Source organism: Neolamprologus multifasciatus, chromosome 19, assembly GCF_963576455.1.
Source record: "Neolamprologus multifasciatus chromosome 19, fNeoMul1.2, whole genome shotgun sequence".
NCBI classification, from domain to species: Eukaryota; Metazoa; Chordata; class Actinopteri; order Cichliformes; family Cichlidae; genus Neolamprologus; species Neolamprologus multifasciatus.
Window position 1 is genome coordinate 11458605 of NC_140457.1, and position 17805 is coordinate 11476409.

At 39.5% G+C, this 17805-nt stretch overlaps 1 protein-coding gene across 1 annotated transcript in view; it reads left to right on the top strand.

Moving 5' to 3' along the window:
* The window catches only part of LOC146496075 (glutamate receptor ionotropic, NMDA 3B-like), an 84356-nt gene that overhangs the window by 56138 nt on the left and 10413 nt on the right, over window positions 1-17805 (top strand). The window contains exons 6-8 of the mRNA XM_085143988.1: window positions 3117-3263; window positions 4521-4666; window positions 7418-7533. Of these exons, the coding sequence (XP_085000114.1) occupies window positions 3117-3263; window positions 4521-4666; window positions 7418-7533 (409 nt within the window). The remainder of the gene's footprint in view (window positions 1-3116; window positions 3264-4520; window positions 4667-7417; window positions 7534-17805) is intronic.

A 17805-nucleotide genomic window follows, 5' to 3' on the forward strand; every position in this document is an offset into this window, starting at 1 on the left:
TCACAATATTGGAACAGAGATCTGACAGGCCATGTAAGTATGTGTAGTTCCTCACCTCTACTTTTTGATTAAGGGCATTCTCCTATCTTTCACTTTGGCAAAAATTCTCAGCAACTCTGTCAATGAAATCAAAAGGCTTCACTGAAGTTGTTGCCAAGTTGCCAAGTCTCTCCTGTCCACAGGTGTTTCTAGGTAGACTTTAATCCTTTTCAGGCAGGGAGAAGACCTCTCTGCAGATGTGCTTGTAATAGGAATGGTGAGCATCAGCCTCAGCAGCTTGCACACTTCAGTTAAAGCAGCGGTCAGTTCATTTCTTATGAACGTCTCCAGCAGCTCATCCGGCACCTTGTAAAAGTGGGCATGCACACGAATGACCTGGTTTAAAAAACCTCAGGCATGAAAATGAAATCAAAGTCATTCCACTTTTATTTCAGAGCAAGATCCCATCCAGGCCTAATGATAACACATGACGTTAAAAGCAATATTCTTTATTATCTCAAACCTCATGTACAGCTTGCACAGCCAGGTTTCTTATGCTCCACCATCTTCTCGGGTATTATTGTCTGCCTCAGTGAATAGCACTGTCTTTTTATCTGAATAGCTGAAAAAGTTGTGAAAGCTGTAACGATAGGCAAAAAGAGATTTTAATTTCTTAAAACTGTTTGTTCCCTGAGGCAGGGCTAAGTTAAACTTGTGCACATGACAGTGAATAAACAATGCATACTGGCGTTTCAAATGTCTCGCTCCATCATATGCTTGACAAATGAGATTTATTTCAGGATGGTACTTTGTAATTGTCTCGATCACAACAGTCACTCTTTATCAAAGAGACCAGTCACGCACATTTGTGGACTATGACAATCAATTTGCACCTGTACATGTGCAGTATCTCTCTGGTGTCATGTAGTTTGACTACCATGAAAAGTGCAAAGAATGAAAATCCAGCTCTGTTGTGTCAGGGGAAGAAAAGAATAACAGAACTTAAAAAAAATATAATCCCTGAAGCTCTTGTGACAGCTCTGTTTACTTTCGCTCAGTCAGAGCTAAACTTAGCAAAGAACACAAAAGAAGCATATACAGTAGACAGTGTTGGGAAGATTACTTTTAAAATGTATTCCATTACAGAATACAGAATACATGTCCCAAAATGTATTTTGTAACGTATTCCGTTACATTACTCAATGAGAGTAACGTATTCTGAATACTTTGGATTACTTAATATATTATCACGCTGTTTACAACTACATGAATGTACTATTGCTGTGATTTATTACTGTTACTGAAGGTCCGTGGCTCCGAGCCGTAGTAAAGGGACCTCTGGCTAATACGGTGGGTTCTGTGTCGGGCTCGTAGCCGAAAACTAGCTTTTCTTTGTTGTCTGGGTCAACTTTGCTAGCGAGAGAGGCGTTGAAAGGCTGCTCCAACGGAACTTATTGTTTTTGGAGGAAAACACGAACACGGTGTACAGTCGAGTCTTAATAGCTTACTTACAACTGGGCTCGTCAGGCACTCTTCTTGGCTGCAGTGGTTATTATTATATTTACATGCTTCCAGCTCCCATTTTTGCTTGATGACAGCTCGTACTTTTCCTTTTTCTCCCTCCCTCGCTCACAGACACTTAACGTGTATGGCAGTCCATTCTCCCTGCAGCACGGACTACACTGCCTATGATGCTACATTCTTTAGAGCTATACCGGTAGCATTCTGCCTATTAGCTTAGCACAACAACAACAAAAAGGCCTCTCTCACCCAGGAAACATGCAGAGAGAGAGCGTCACCCTGTAACCATGGCAACCGTAACGCTGCCACCTGGAACAACAGAAAGTAGCTGTCAAACAAAACCCAAACAGTCCTGACCCGCCACAATATGAAACAGGGAAGTACCGCCATGTAATCCATTTATTTCAACAAAGTAACTGTATTCTAAATACCACCTTTTTAAACGGTAACTGTAACGGAATACAGTTACTCATATTTTGTATTTTAAATACATAACGGCGGTACATGTATTCCGTTACTCCCCAACACTGACAGTAGATGAGTTAAAACTAGTTGTGAACCCCTTACTGCACTAACAGTAGCTACTAGTAGTGTTAGTTTGAGTACCATAATTTACTGAGCAATGCTTTTATTCTGTGCTGCTCCATGCACATGTGCAGCAGTGGAAACAACAACAAGAAAGAAAGGAGCGTACCACCATGCTGTTAAGACTTTCATCCTGAGCTGTGAAGTGAATTGAGAGTATCTAGACAACGTGAGTTTTGACCAAGTTATTAAGCAGCTAATTACGTGTGGCTATAAAACTTTGTCCTGACCGTTGGCTCCACACTGCAGGTTAATGGCAGTGGTTCCTTAGGTTTGTTAAACATGAAACTGTGACTCTCTGAATCCATGTTTTAAGATTGTTATTGCTACACTGCAATTCGAGGGCATAAGGGTAATGATAATGTTAAAAAAATTATTTGAGATGATCCTCAGTCAGAATTTCCACTTGTAACTCTGCCCTTATTATTAGTGCGACAGGCTTATAGAACAAAAAGCTCACAACAAATAGAACAACAACAATTTATGCTTGTATTGTGCATGCCATTCTCTGTTTCTCCTTTTTGAATCCCCCAATTAATTGTGCAAAGAGTTCTGAAACACTTCAAAAACCTTTATAATGGGTTACAACCTTGTTTGTATAATTAATATCTCATTAATCCCGAGCCCTTACAACACTGGAAATTCATCTCTTTTCTTCTTTTAAGTGGATTTTAATTGGTGGAATAAATAAATGATCACAGTGTTCAGGTGGATTCATTCCCCGAAGCAGCCAATTTCACGGAGAGATATTTTTGACGTGTCACACTAACCGTCACATTTTGTTAGATTTTGTGTTTTGCATTAGATGTTCTTTTGCTCTGTTTTAATAAATGGGATTGCCTTTCCTTGGGGAGCAGAACTGGATGAAGAGGGTACATATCTGAAGCTGGGACACATTTGAAAGGACCTTTTTAAACACTTTTTCTTTTTTTTTTGCTTTTGTCCTTTCTCACATATATATTTTCAAACCTAGTTTCTGTCAAACGTAAGCCAAACTCAAGTTTCACCTGTCATACATCTCCACTCTACAGACCCCTAAATGCTGGACAGGACGCTTCTTGATGAACCTTTGGGCTATCTTCTGTTTACTGGTGCTGTCCAGCTATACGGCCAACCTTGCTGCAGTAATGGTGGGGGAGAAGACGTTCGAGCAGGTTTCAGGAATTCATGATGACAAGGTTAGACCACTTTCGAGGTCACAAACATGCAACTCCAGAAATGTTAGCGTGCTACACATATATTCACACACATAATAATCTTACACAAGGATGAACTAATGAGAAGATGGTGAAATATTTGTGAAGGCTTATTGCTTTCCATTTCCCTAAACTCTGTAGGGAGTTCAGGAGTACTGTGAATTTAATATGTGCCCCATCGTGATAGCTGCCCTCTCTTGGGCTAAAGATGATCAAGATGGGAGCTGGAAGTTTTGGAGAACCAAAATTGTTGTTGTTGTTTCCAAACATCAATATGCATCGAAGAAAGCCTATCAAAGGAAACTCACTGAGGCAGGTTCCCAGCCCACAGTTAAAACGGTGCATAAATCAAACAATAACTTTAAAAGCTTCCTGCCCAAACTATACCGCTAATGGCAAGGGTAAATTAAAACAGACAATTAAAGTTATGCACATGAATATGCACAATATCTATATAACAAACTATCCAACCAAGACTTAATTTTAATAAGGGAAAAATACTTTCTTCCACTCCCACTGGAGACCCACTGCCGACAATAGGGCTGTGTTCCGCCCCAACAAAATGTAGTAAAACCATTACTTAAATGGATGCAGTGGTGTGTTGTTTGTTGTGTTTTGTGCAAGAAACACACCCATGGCAGTTGATCCATTGTGTGCACTGCCTCCTTTAAAATTGCTGGACTTTAATATAGATGTCACTGCTGACTGGGTAGCACTTCTCACATACTCACCAATATGAGAAAACATACCTTAAAGCCTGGTATATACACTGTTTCCCATCCTTCAAGAAAACTTGTTGTTCAGCCCTGAAATCAGAGCAAAATGTGGCGCCTGGTGGTGCTAGGGGCTTATTCAAGAGAGGAATCAAAGTAAATAAATACTTAAATCAAAACAGTAGTCAAGCAAATCAGCTCAAGTACATATTTTACTTATTTTAACATCTGAAAGATCCTGGGTTCAAGACCTGAAGGAGACAAAAACCCAGGCTCAGGGTGTCCCAAGCTATTTCTGGTCACAAGCCTGGAAAAATGGGAGGGTTGCGGAGTTGCATCAGCACGGACATCCGGTATAAAAATTGATATCAAATCAAATGCGGAGATCCATCTCCTGTAGCAACGCCTTGGGAATAAGGGAGCACCTTATCTAAACTCCTAAATAGGATGATATCACCTGAATTCATCACTTACATTACATATCCACCCTCTCTTATACTCATGCCTTCCTATTCCATCTCCACAGCTGCACCATCCGTCCCTGGGCTTCCGTTTTGGTACAGTGAGGGAGAGCAGTGCTGAGGATTACATGAAGAAAAGTTTCCCGGAGATGCACGACTACATGAGACGCTTCAACCAACCCACCACTCCAGAAGGTGTACACATGTTAAAGTAAGAAACAATCAAATCCATGGACACTGTCTGAAATACTGAAAATAACCATTTTTACCCTTTTTCTTTCCTGCTAACCTAAAAAAAATCTAGTCACGTTCACATCTCGTATTTGTGGCTTTCTATATTCAGTGGACTTATTTTCTATGCACATTGTGCAAAACAGTTCTACTAATTGCACCAACAATTTGCATGTTAGTCGTTCTCTCTCTTAAATATTTATTTTGAATTATTATGAAGAACAGGCTACAAGCTTAATGTAAGTTTTGCTTTGGGGATGATTTCTGCTTTCTTTACACCTGCAGTGCTGTTGTGTGCAACCCATTTATCAGCGTTTTCTTATTAAGAGAACACACTGTTTTTCAAGTGCATGTGACAGAAATATGAAGAAGTGCTCAGTGCTCTAGCCGCATGTATTTAAACCATGCATAATCATGAGCTTTTCCTTATCTAGACACACTTCAGCATAAGGTGTAACTGAGGTAAAAACACATAAATTATATTTCATTAGTCCTTGTAGTTTATAAAGAAAGAAAGAATTAGACTTTTTTTTTAATGAGGGATGAATAAGGGTCAGGGGCAGGCTGATGTAGGGAGTGCTGAGAAAAAATTATTCACTCTGATGTCGAATGGGGACAGAAAGCAGATGAAAGCAAGCACAGAAGACAAGTTTATTTTTGTATCGCATTTAATTTACAAAGGAAATTGAAAATGCTTTACATAAATTATTGAAAATGAAAAGAAAGAGCTACAACAAATTGCACTTAAAAAACAAATTTAAGTGATGGGGAAAATAAAAATGAATGGAAAACAGAAAGTAGTTCTGTTCATAAGGTTCATGCAAAGGATGTGGATGAAATAAATGAACCTCATTACAGAAGTTATAAAGATGATCTGAAAGGTCATACAGAGGAATCCAAGAAATAATCATTCTGAATAACCAGTTAATTAGACTATGTTCACACTCGTCATTCATTATATTAGTCATTCACAAATTATGTTGCTTTTGTATATTTACTTTTTTATTTATTTTACATGTCCTTCACTCCTCCACATCTAGCAAATCTGTTATTTCCGTACCAGCTGGCTTTCCTTAAGCAGTTGAGGATGAACCCACTTTGGTTTCTGGCAGCCTAAACTGTTTTGCCTTCAGCGGTCTTCTGGATTTAGCTTCTCCATCAGATTACCAGCAATCGAGGATGAGAGTGGCAATATACTTAGTATTCGCATTTAGTTTTTGTGGCATCTCATCGCTCATAGTTTTGCTGTTGAATAAAGAAAAGGGCTTATGACAGAAAGATTAAATGTTTGGGCACAAGATTCTGTTTTGAGGCAGGTTTTTAAATTTTACTTTATCATTTTATTTTATGTAAAATCAGATCGTTTTACCAGGTTAGACCCCTTAAACATCAAAAACACTAGAATGGATTCACAGAGTACAAAAATAGTAAATAAAAATAAAACTTTATCCTGCCAATGTACTGTACCAAGCACGACCACAACGACTCACACACTTCTCAGACACAATGCCTACTCCAGAGAGCACCAGCAGAGCTACTGAGATGGTGCATGTGCTGACTTTGTGATTCAAGTAGGAAGATAGAAAGCGCTTGTTCAGAGAAAGAGGATGAGAACAGAAAAGATGAAGGCGGCATTTGTTTGCGTGTGAGGCAAAGGAGAAGTGGAAGTCACAGCAGTGCAGAGAACTGGAGTAAGGCTGTAAAATACTGTGTTGGCAGAACTACTGACCCCAATACTGCAGTCAAATCTTAAAGAAGAAAAATCCCAAGCCTTCTCCTGGAGAGGCACGATACACATGCAGGTGCACACAAACATATAAGCTCAGAGGAAATTGTGCGCACGTGTGCACATACACAAGCTTAGACCTTACAGTTGTACCTGCACACTCTCATGCTTATATATATATAGGCATGCTCAAATACACACACACACAACTCTTATTCCAAGGCCATGCATCGGGTAGCTTCCAACTCTCTTTAGTCCCAAAAGAACTCTCTATCCCCACTTTTCTCCCTGTGCATAGCATTTGACAGGTCTAGACAGAGAAAAAACAGACTTTGCTTCTTTCCAGCACTGCAAAGACTTTGTAAAGTCAGCCAGTGTTTAGTGGTAAATGTCCTGAATAACAACAAGTTTCAGGTAATTTGATCAGTCTTGTCTATTTTTCCATTGGACTGACTATATTTGTACACGTCTTCTTTATGCCTTTCAAATCTGAGTTTATTTGTTCATTATTTTGACTTTGAAAGTCTCTGCATCGAACATATATACATATCTGTGTGTAGGTCTATCATTCAGACCCTGTCTGTTGAGCCTTATTCCCTGGAACTAATCCTCTGCCAACCATGGTCAGCAGCACAGGCTGCACACAGAGGAACAGTCTATAATTAAGGGTCAATCAGGGTCAATTGGATCGATATTGCCAGGGTAGGAGAGTCTTCAGCAGTGTGTATAATGCCTTATCAGTCCGCGACAGAGGATGTTGGTTTAGGTAATGATGTATGTGTTTACATAGTGTATTAGAATGCAGTTAATCTTATCCCCTGTATAAATGACACAGTGGCATAACAGCCCTGAATCCAAGGTTCCTGAGCAGGTCTGGAGACTTAGGAATAGTGTGGAAACAGAATCTGATTTGTAAAACCGAAGATTAATCGTCTTCAATTAATGTTACTCTCTCACTTCTTGTGATGTGTGTGTGTGTGCGTGTGTGTGTTGTTGGTGGTGAAGGACAGATCCTCCTGCCCTGGATGCATTCATCATGGATAAAGCCCTGTTGGACTATGAGGTCTCTATCGATGCAGACTGCAAGCTACTTACTGTGGGAAAGCCATTTGCTATTGAAGGTACAGACACTAGCACACATGCACACACTTGTTTTTATCACTTGTGAGGGCCCGTGGTTGTTGTTTGAAGCCAGTTTTTAAAAAAAACAACTTGAAAGGCGTTGAAAAGCACTCATGCATACACATGCACACCCCAAAACTCTATAAAACAGTAACATATATTCATGTAGTCACACACTTAGAGGTCCACTGAAACAATAATTCAGGTCAGGACTTTAACTCAGGGTTGGGGGATATATTAAAATTTTCTACTGACCTTTGCTAGTCTAGCTCTTTGACTGCTTATAGTATATATCCACAGGATATGTGTGGAAGGCCACACACGAGGCGTGGGCCACGTGATCCTGCTCTCCAGAGTCAGTCCTGTGAGGATAGAGTCCTAGCTAATGCATGCATTTTTAAAGGCTCATTCCTCCTTGCTATGTTATCACTGGTCAAGTTGACTGTTCAAGGCAGGTCAAAGTGAATTTAAGGCAATGGGAGACCCATATAGATATAGATATATACAGATTCATTTCAAATGCTGTAGTCAGTCATGTAGTAGCTAAGGAAACAACATGACTGACAGAATAACACGGTGATTCACTGGAACTTATAACGCTCCAGGGTAAAAGTATTCAACCATCTATTATTAACAAGACTGCCCAGTCAGAACACTTTGGACTTTGATGCTCAGACATTCCAAGAACATTTAAAAAACATGTAAAAAAAAAATAAAAATCCACTGTCATTCAGAAAATAGCTAATGACCCCCACAGGGGGATATCCGATTCAGGTTTTTGCACACTGCTCCATGAATATATGGGCTTACGCATGCTTATATCGGAGAGTCTGGCACTGATGTGTGTGCGTGATTCTTTTCTTGGTACACTTTATTTTTCTGCCCCAAAAACCATAATATTTTCAGAGACGTGCACAGAAAACATGTGCAGCTAAATTTGAATTTTTTTCCTTCTTTCCAACATTTTCCTTCTGCACGTGTCACTGAGGTGCTGTTGGAAAAGAAGAAATATTGCAATAATAGAAGCTTTTAAATATTGTAAATAAGATTTATGTATGCAAAGAAATATATAATATATCTGTTTACAAGGTAAACGGCATTGCCCCTATTTGCAAAAAAGTCTAAAGGGCTTATATCATTCTTTTCTGGAGGGTTTAATACAAGACAAATTACACTGTGTGCTGTAGCCATTGATCATTTGTATCAACAATAACTCATGTTTTTTGGCCAAGTAACTGATTACTTTATGTGATTATTATGGCCCCATATACTGGAAAAAGTTGCAACATAAGAAGTTGCAGTACTGTAGCAGTAGTAGGAGTTGCAGTGATGTGCACACACACACATACGCACACACAGGAGTAAATTATAACACTTTTAGAAATAAACGCTGCTGACGACCTGCCGAAAGAAATTATGTCCCAGCGCCAATAAATCTCAGGTTCTGCCGTTCGCCGAGATAAATAAAGCATTCTAGCTATTATAGCAAGTTTAAAAGTATTCTAGTCACATGCTGTCTGCACGTATACACATTCTGAAGGTGACTTTGAAGTGAAATTTCTGCTAGCGGAACACATTTATTGGATATATCAAACATTTAACCTCTAACCCATTGTAGCATAGTCACCAGGAGGTTTTTTCTTTACTAGGATAGAATTGGCGCTGGGAGCTCACGCATGACCACATATGTTTATTTATGTCCACGCATATTACTGTAGGTGTGCATTTGTGTGCTGGTGCATGCATTTGTGTATTTGATTCATATCAGACTTCTTTTCTCCTCGTATCACTGATACAGGCACAAACAGAAACACAGACGATAAATAGAAGCTAGTACGGGTGCCACCTGGGACCAGACACTATCTTTGATACTATTTCTCTGTCAATCAAAGTGTCACCTCAGAAAGACCCCACTCCCACGTTCCCTACTTCCTCTACAGTTCTTGTTCACTGGAGATTATCTAGTGCTTTCTTCATTGCATTGTACAAAATGAGCCCAGGGACAGCGCTGAGCCATTACTCATGAATGTGAAGAAGGGAAAGCAGGTCTCATTGATATGTAGAGCGTGTCAGCTTGATGACTACTTGATTCACCGTCTACACAAATAAGTCATGCAAAGAATCTACACTTGTTCAAGTAGCTATTTTGCAGGAGTGAGGGAGAGTAGGATGGGGCTAAAGAAAGAAAGAACAGGAAATGACACAGACAGGAAACATGAGACAAGTAAAACAAATAAGAGGGAGAAAAGAAAAAAAACACGAGACGGAATAAAAGATTTTAAAAAGTAAGTAAGAACAACAAAAGTAAAGAAATCGGGGGCCAGTGAGTGAGGTGGGAGTTGAGCATAAGAAGGAGATAGAGGGCTTTCATTTGCCCACTGCCAGTTTGCTCCTTTCTGCACAGCTAGTGATAAAAGAGGCAGCCAACAGAGTCGCCTAATCAAGACAAACCTTCACCCCAAGCAGATGGGATGAGGGAGGGGAAGAAAGGACACGGAGTGGAAGAATGGAGCAAAGAAAGAGAGGAAGTGTTATTTTGTCTGTATGTGGATGCAGGCGGGATTTATAGAGCAGTTTGTGGTCAGGAGATACAGAGAGACGCTGGAACTGGGACTGTGGAGTCGCTCCAGGCAAGGTGCTCGGCTGAAATCTTCAGGCTGCTTAAGTGGAGGGAGATGCGGGGGTGTCGCCGTGCGTCTGTTTTCGCTGAGTGCTGTTGGGAGATGTTTACGACAGCCTAGACACACCCCATTAATAATATTGCCACTGAACACGCAGCCACTAGCTGCCCGCACGCATGTGTGTGTATGGTTGGTGTGCATGTGGAGCATGTGTCCCTGCGTGCGTAAGTGGTCTGCACAAGCTCAGTCAAGCAGAACAAAGCACGTCTGAAGATCAAAACGAGGATGGCAAAGGATCCTGTTGGCGGGGTGAAAGTATTGTTGGTCGGGCAGCTCACGTCTGACGAGAGTGACATACAGACACGTTTTTGTGTGTGTAGTTGTGCGTGACGTGTGCGCGTGCATGCAGAAATGTGGCAGAGTCTGAAACAAAATTAAGCATTACTGACTTGATTACGTGATTAGTAGAAATGAGCAACTGTTGTGATTAATTAATAATAATTCAGCTTGATGTCTTATTTTATGTGACAGCAGTTTTTCGATTAAAGATGTCATCTTCTGAAATATTTAGAGGACTAGCTTAACCGTTTTTTTTTCTTGTTTGTCTTTTGTTTTTGTTTTTTTTTTTGGGGGGGGGGGGGTTATTGAAGAAGAGATTAATCAAGAAAAATAATCATGAATATATATTTGATCCAACCCTATAACTGTGGATCTTGTTCACACATAGACACAAACCTTAAAAATTTTTTATCCAACCTGAAAAGATTAATATGTGATTGAATCCAGTTTCGCCCTCTTTCAAAAGCTAGAAATCCATGCCTCCTAGCCCCAGTCAATAACAAAAAATATTTTTAAGTTGGAATTCAGTGAAATAAAAACTCGCACACACCATGAGATCAACAGGTATAAATAAGCAGAAGCTTCAGCAAACATCCATTCATCATCTTCCACTTATCAAAAGTTGAGTTGTGGTTGGAGCAGGCTAAGCAGGATATTCCTAATGTCCTTCTCCCCAGCAACACTTTCCATTTCCTCCTGGAGCATTCTGAGGCGCTCCCAATCCAGATGAGATATATAATCTATCCTGTGGGTTGTGGGTCTACCCTGGGATCTCATCCCACTTGGATATGTGCAGAAACACTGCAGAGGGAGGCACCCAGGAGGCATCCTAACCAGATGCCTAAACGGCTTCAACTGGCTCCTTTTAACACAGAGGAGCAGCAGTTCTACTTCAAGCTCCCCAGCCTATCTTTGAACTCATACACCCTTCAGAGGAAACTCATTACCCAGATCTCATGACCATCAGTGAAGTCTGAAATCTAGATGGACTGGTAAATTGAAAGCTTCACCTCTTAGCTCAGCCTTCTCTTTACTACAACAGTCCCAAAACAACCACAAAGATGCTGGATTAATCCGCTGGTCCACCTCACATTCCACCTTCCCATCACTCATGAATAAGATCCCAGGATAGTTGAACTCCCTTTTCTGCTTCTCTCACCAGAACCCATTTTCCAGCAGAGAAACATGACCTCAGACTTTGAAAACCAGCAATATTTAAAGTGTCTGAAAACCTGTTTTCTCAGGCAGCTATTTAAAATCGAGTTAAATACAGAAATAGCTGAAGTTCGAAATGTGCTGGTTGTTTCTTTTAAAAATTGCCCCTGCTGCTTTTACCTGCACATCTCTTACCAATTTTGAAGAAACAAAATTACAGATTAAAGCTGAAAGCCAGTGTCACTTGAAGGTCACATATCCATGCACCAAACAGGATATTTCTCATATTTTAAGAGGTTGGTGGGATGGCACATGCTATTTATGTTGCCTAGGAGATGCTGCTGAAAAACTAAATTGATGCAACCACTCTCACAGAAGCACCGGAGTTTGTAACTGCCTAACTCATGCAGGGTTACACAAGGTTATACATTTATTGGGGTCCACATTTCACGTTTTGCTTGGAGAGTAGGGCGTATTTAAAACTTTTTGTATCTCCCAAAAACTGAAGTAAAAGTACATTAAAAAAACATGAAATAGGGATTATGCTCTTTGATGTTTAATGTAACACAAGTCAAATTTACAGCAAATCCATTTGTTTTTCTTCAGTGAAATTTTAGGTCGTGTTCTTAGACTTTATATAAATGTTGGAAGCTTCAACTTTAGCACCTTGGTCACAGTCTTTCTCTATTTTACTCATTTGGATCATCTATTACTTCACCTTGATATATATTTTATAATATTCCTCCAACTGTACTTTAAATTTCCTTCTTAGTAGCTTTCACACAATTGGAAAAACTACACCTACAAAGTAGCAAGAAAATCCACCTGTGCACAAAAAAATATGTCCTTTACTTTTCAAACAGTAACTAATGTAAGAGTAAAACACCTGCAAATAGTCAAACCTCAATAACAGCAATGAATGTAGGCAATGAGCCATGAAAGTGACTTAATACAGCCCATACTCACTAATAAGCTGGTGTGCTTAGGGGAACACGAACCCAATACAAAAAATGTAACTGTAAAGTTTGAACAGATCATCTGTGTTTTTGAAATAAGCGGAGCTTTTTACAAACCCAGTGCTTTTAAGTAAAACTCGACGGGCACCGGTGTGTCTTTGAGTGTGTGGGGGGATTTGAGTGACAGTGAAAATGCGAACGTCTGGGGGAAAGAATCAAAACAAATGACAAGTGACTGCCCACTTGCATTTCAGTATTTGACTGAGTGCTCTAAAGAATTGTGGATGGAGATATGCTGATGACAGAAAAATGCTCTCTGTCTGCTTGAAAGAAAAAAAAAAGTATGAGGAGCGAGACATACAGAGACAAAGCAGTGGACTCAGGAGAGGAGCCGAGAGATAAAGAGAAGAATGAACTGAAGCAGAAATTGAACGAAAGCGAAGGGATGACAGAGATAAAGAGTGGACTAACAGAGGAAGAGACCAGCGGCAATGGTGGGAGAGAAAAGACATTGGATGGGGAAAGAGAAAGGATGAGGGGGGAAGAGAAGACGAAAGGAAGAAGAATGAGAAAGGAAGGGTCGGTAAAGGAAGGAAAGAGCAAAGGGATGGAGGCTTTGGCAGTCTTTGTCATGTAGGAAGCAGAGTGTGACAGCTACGTGAACCTTCGCTATTCTCTGTTTCTGTCCACAACCCCATCGGGCTCATACACCTTGACAGCCACATAACACACATACACACACATAAACATACTGACAAACAGCTGCCAAGTCTGAGCCAGCCACACACACACACACACACACAGAGACACACACAAAACCCTGTTGGTATGACTGTGTCTGTGACTGCAGTACAGATGAAATGAAACAAACAATCCCTGGAGGTTTGGTATAGCAATAAATTTTAAAGAGGGTCTTCTCTTTTGAGTCAAAGCTGAGGAACACATTTCTTTCACTTTTTACCTGTAGAAATAGTGGTCGTAATGCAAAACAGATCCCTTTTGAGTAAGTTGTGAAGGGCAGAGAGGCAATCCTCTCCAGCTATTAAACAACACTTGAATGTGCTGCTATAGAAATTAAAGCATTAAACACTGGTGGAAGATTGTACTTAAATCTGTGACTTAATTAAAAATATTGGAGTTATATAATTTTATTGCTGTAACTACTCTGTATTTTATTGCTTTGTCTGCTCTCATTATTCCAACTGCTGCTGCTGGTGTTTTAAGCAAAAGGGGAAACTTCTAAGGCATTACCAAACAATTGATGATGATGACAAAGAAACAATTTCTATAAATAAAAAACAGATTAATATTTAATGCACTACAATAATGATTTGCATTACTGGCTGCATAATTAGATAGACCTTTTAAGCTATCAGTTTCACATTTGTGACATTTAACTCTAGTTGAACTGTAGACACCCCTTGGTTTGTCTAAAAAAACAAAGCCAGGAGGATGTGTAAAAGAATGAATATAACTACAATCATGCAGTCATTAAAAATTGTACAAACACAAAAAATCACATTAAACCTCGGGAAGTAGTAAGAGGGTAATAAAAAACAGAATAATTTGTGTTTATGCAAAAAAAATAACACATTTAATAGTATCTTACAACCATTTAAAGGTGCAGTTAGTAATTTTTATTTAGGTTATTTAATAGGAAAAAAAAGATATTGTGCTCACAAATATACTTAGATTAGTGTGTAATTACATCTTCCAACAAACTGATGCTGTCTCAAGTGTGTACATGTGCGTGTGCATGTACATGTCTATGCATAGGAATAGTAGTGGTAGAATAGTTATGTTAAGCTATATAGTTTATGTCTTGCATATTTCCAGAGCAGATTAGACATTCAACCATTTCTGGACAGATGACAAGAGCTGGCTATACAACAACAGCTGGTTTTAAGCTAGCATTATGCCAGCTAATATTAGGCTTGCGTGTCCAAAAAGTCCGCTAACAGTAGCTACGAGCAGCAAGAGCAGCAGTCTTACTGACAGAAAAGTTCAGCATATCCTCAGTTCACCTCAGTATCCTTGTCATCGGTCAGAATGAGCGTCTCTGATTCATATTGGACTCGTACTGGACTCCTGTCACAAGGTTTTACAGTTTCCAACAGAGTAAATAAAGGTGGATGCTTCTCACCCGGCATTGGCAGCTGAGGTAAACAGTGGATCGACAGCCTGCACAGTCAAGGAACAAATCTAGGGTTGATCCAGATTCGGTCCAGACAGCAGTACAAATACACTGGCTAGTCTCAGCCCAGCTCTTATGCCGTACAGTCTGTGCACAGTCTAAGTTTGTCCTAATAGGAGCCACCATAGCTGGGATTATGCACTCGAATTGGGCAAGTAAGAAAACAGAACTCAGTTAACACCAATCTGCAATCTATTGACATCTAGTGGCGAAATTTTTACACACAGTAACTTTAATTAGATAATTAAGATGATTTGGCATAAAAAGGAAAAACAGAGAATATTACTTTCTATTCTATCTAGGACATGACTATTGAAACGGTGCATGGGAAAATACTTGACAAAATAGGATTTTGGCATCTGTGGTAAATAGTATTTAAAAATTCAGAGAATCCAGAAATAAGGCTGAAAGGGATAAGGCTGAAACTAGTAGTGAATGGCCGTGATCTTCGAACTCTGAGGCAGCACTGCATTTAAAACAGGCACCATTCTGAAGTGGAAATCACTGGATGATGAATGACCACTGAGCAGATGGATTCAAATGGCAGAGGCAGACTATGGTGCAGACCAACTATTCGGTGAGTTCTTCACCCCAAACAATTTACAATTCATAGACCTGAAAACATGGTGTGGCTGAAGATCACCTTTGGACTCCACCAGCATCAGCGCACATGAATGTTGGTACTGTCAAATTTAAAATGAGCTTTTTTTTATAAAATAAAATGAACAAAATGAATTTCTTTTGTTTCAATATTTGAAACAATATTTGAAACTAAATTAACTAAAAATAAGGTGCAAATTATTTGCAAATGATTGCATCTGTTGTTTTCATATTCTACAGAACATTTCAACTTTGTTTTGGCAGCATTACAACAGCATTCTGGAAGATAACAATGACTGCATCAGTATATAGCATGTAATGGGCAAAAGATTTGTACTATGCAAAGGTCTCAGACTACCCCTCATTTCTTATGATTTTGCTAGGGGAAAAGAAATGGTGATGAAGTGTGCAAAAATAAGTGGAAACATAGTATATCAGTATATATGGCAGAAACAGAGTTGGCGCAATTCATATGAGCTTGGATGTCAGTATTTGGTATGACCACCTTTCTTCTTCAACACAGCGTTAACTCTCTTAGGCAAGCTTGTCATATCTTTAGGTAGTCCTCAGGAATAGTTCCCCAGGCTTCTTGAAGGACATTCACGCGCTTCTTTGGATGTCAGCTGCCTTTTGTTTTTATTCTCTGTCAAGATGATCCCACGCTGCTTTAATAATGTTGAGGGCTGGACTCTAAGGAGGCCAGTCTATGACTGATAGTGTTCCATTATGTGTTTTTCTAGCCAGGTATGCTTTTACTGCAATGACAGTAAGATCATTGACATGCTGAAAAATTAAGCTGTTGCCAGTCAAGTTCTTTTCAGATGCTAGTGCATGATGGATCAAAATCTGACTGAACTTTTCTTTGTTCATAATTCCATCAGTTTTGACAAGATCTCAACTGGCCAGAGCTGTGGAAAAGTCCTTGGAATTGAGGGTGTTATGCACACTCATGCGTGTGTGTGCATGAGCACAGCTGGGGGTGAGGTGTACTAGAAACCTCGTAGTATCTTCCAACTATAAGGTATCTTAAGACACAGCAGTCAACACCTTTATGTATCTATTTTTTGCATTTGGCATGATGCATCCCCAGCACCCCTACTTCCCACAGCCTTGCCACCGGCTGAAATTTAACCCCAAATCATAACAGAAGCTGCTCCATGTTTTACCTCTTTCCTGACCTCCTGCAATCATATTGACAATGATCTAAACCAGAGATTTCAAATTTCTTTTTTCCCTGTTTCCATTTCTTAAGAATGCTTCTTCACAGCCGCCCTTCCACTGAGACCATTTCTGGAGAGGCTTTTACAGACAGTACATGGATCAACTGATTAACCAGATGCATCAGTCAGTTGTTTACTGGAATTTTTCCTATTTCTTGAGGAAATGACTTTCAGATAGTATTCGTGTGTTGTAGTTACCCCCTTTTTTGTCCTCCACTTGTCCAATTTCCTTTTATGCTTGAATGATTTGTAAGTCAGTGTTAAGTGGCTTAACAATCAAACAAAATTCATCTGAAAATGTCAGATACAAGGGTTGGAGTGAAAATAAGTCAAAGAAAACCTGAAGAACTATGTTCTACACCAGTTTAAAAATACATATTCTGGCTCCTTGTTAGCAAAATATAAAGAAATGAAGGATGGCTTAAGAGTCTTCCACAGAGGTGTATGAAAAAAAGTGTATGAAAAAACAGTCTGAAACTATACCTGATCTTGACATTTTGTATATTTAATCAGATAAAAAAAGACATACTTTTATTTATTCTGTATTTTTTTCACTTCAAGATGTTTTTTCTTCACTGTCCATGATGTGAAAGTAAAAAGTACTTATTAATACTGTCAAGAAAGTGATGCGATAACTACCTCTGACAGAAAGCTACACTTACATAATTAAAAAGGAACACTGTCATCAGAGCTACCCGCTGTGGCGACCCCTCGTGAATAAGGGAGCAGCTAAGGTAGCTTTCTTTCTTTTTTACTGTCATCAGAAGAACGGGATTCATAAAAGGGCTATAATATCAGTATGGTATCAATTTCCTGTGCACATGGAGTGGAACCAACCTTTGTTTGCCTTTCATCAAAATAAGGTCTTGTATCTGTAACTGGAGGGTGTGAATGTGAAGTGAGCCCAGAGTGGATGATCAGCATTAGGCTTTGAAAAGTGTTTTGCAGCTAGTAGCTCTGGTGAGGCTTGGTGAGAGGAAGGAGATGTTTTATTTTTTACAGAATCTATAAGTTTAGTTCCAGATTTAGAGAGATTGTGCTCACTTTAAAGTATATTTCACACAGGATATGCAAATGGAGTAAAACCTATAAAGACAGTTTTCTAAAGTAATATGCCATAGTGTTATAAATCTTATTTCTACGGTGGAGCACAATGTAGTGAAATTTAAGGGAGAAAAGGCTAAAG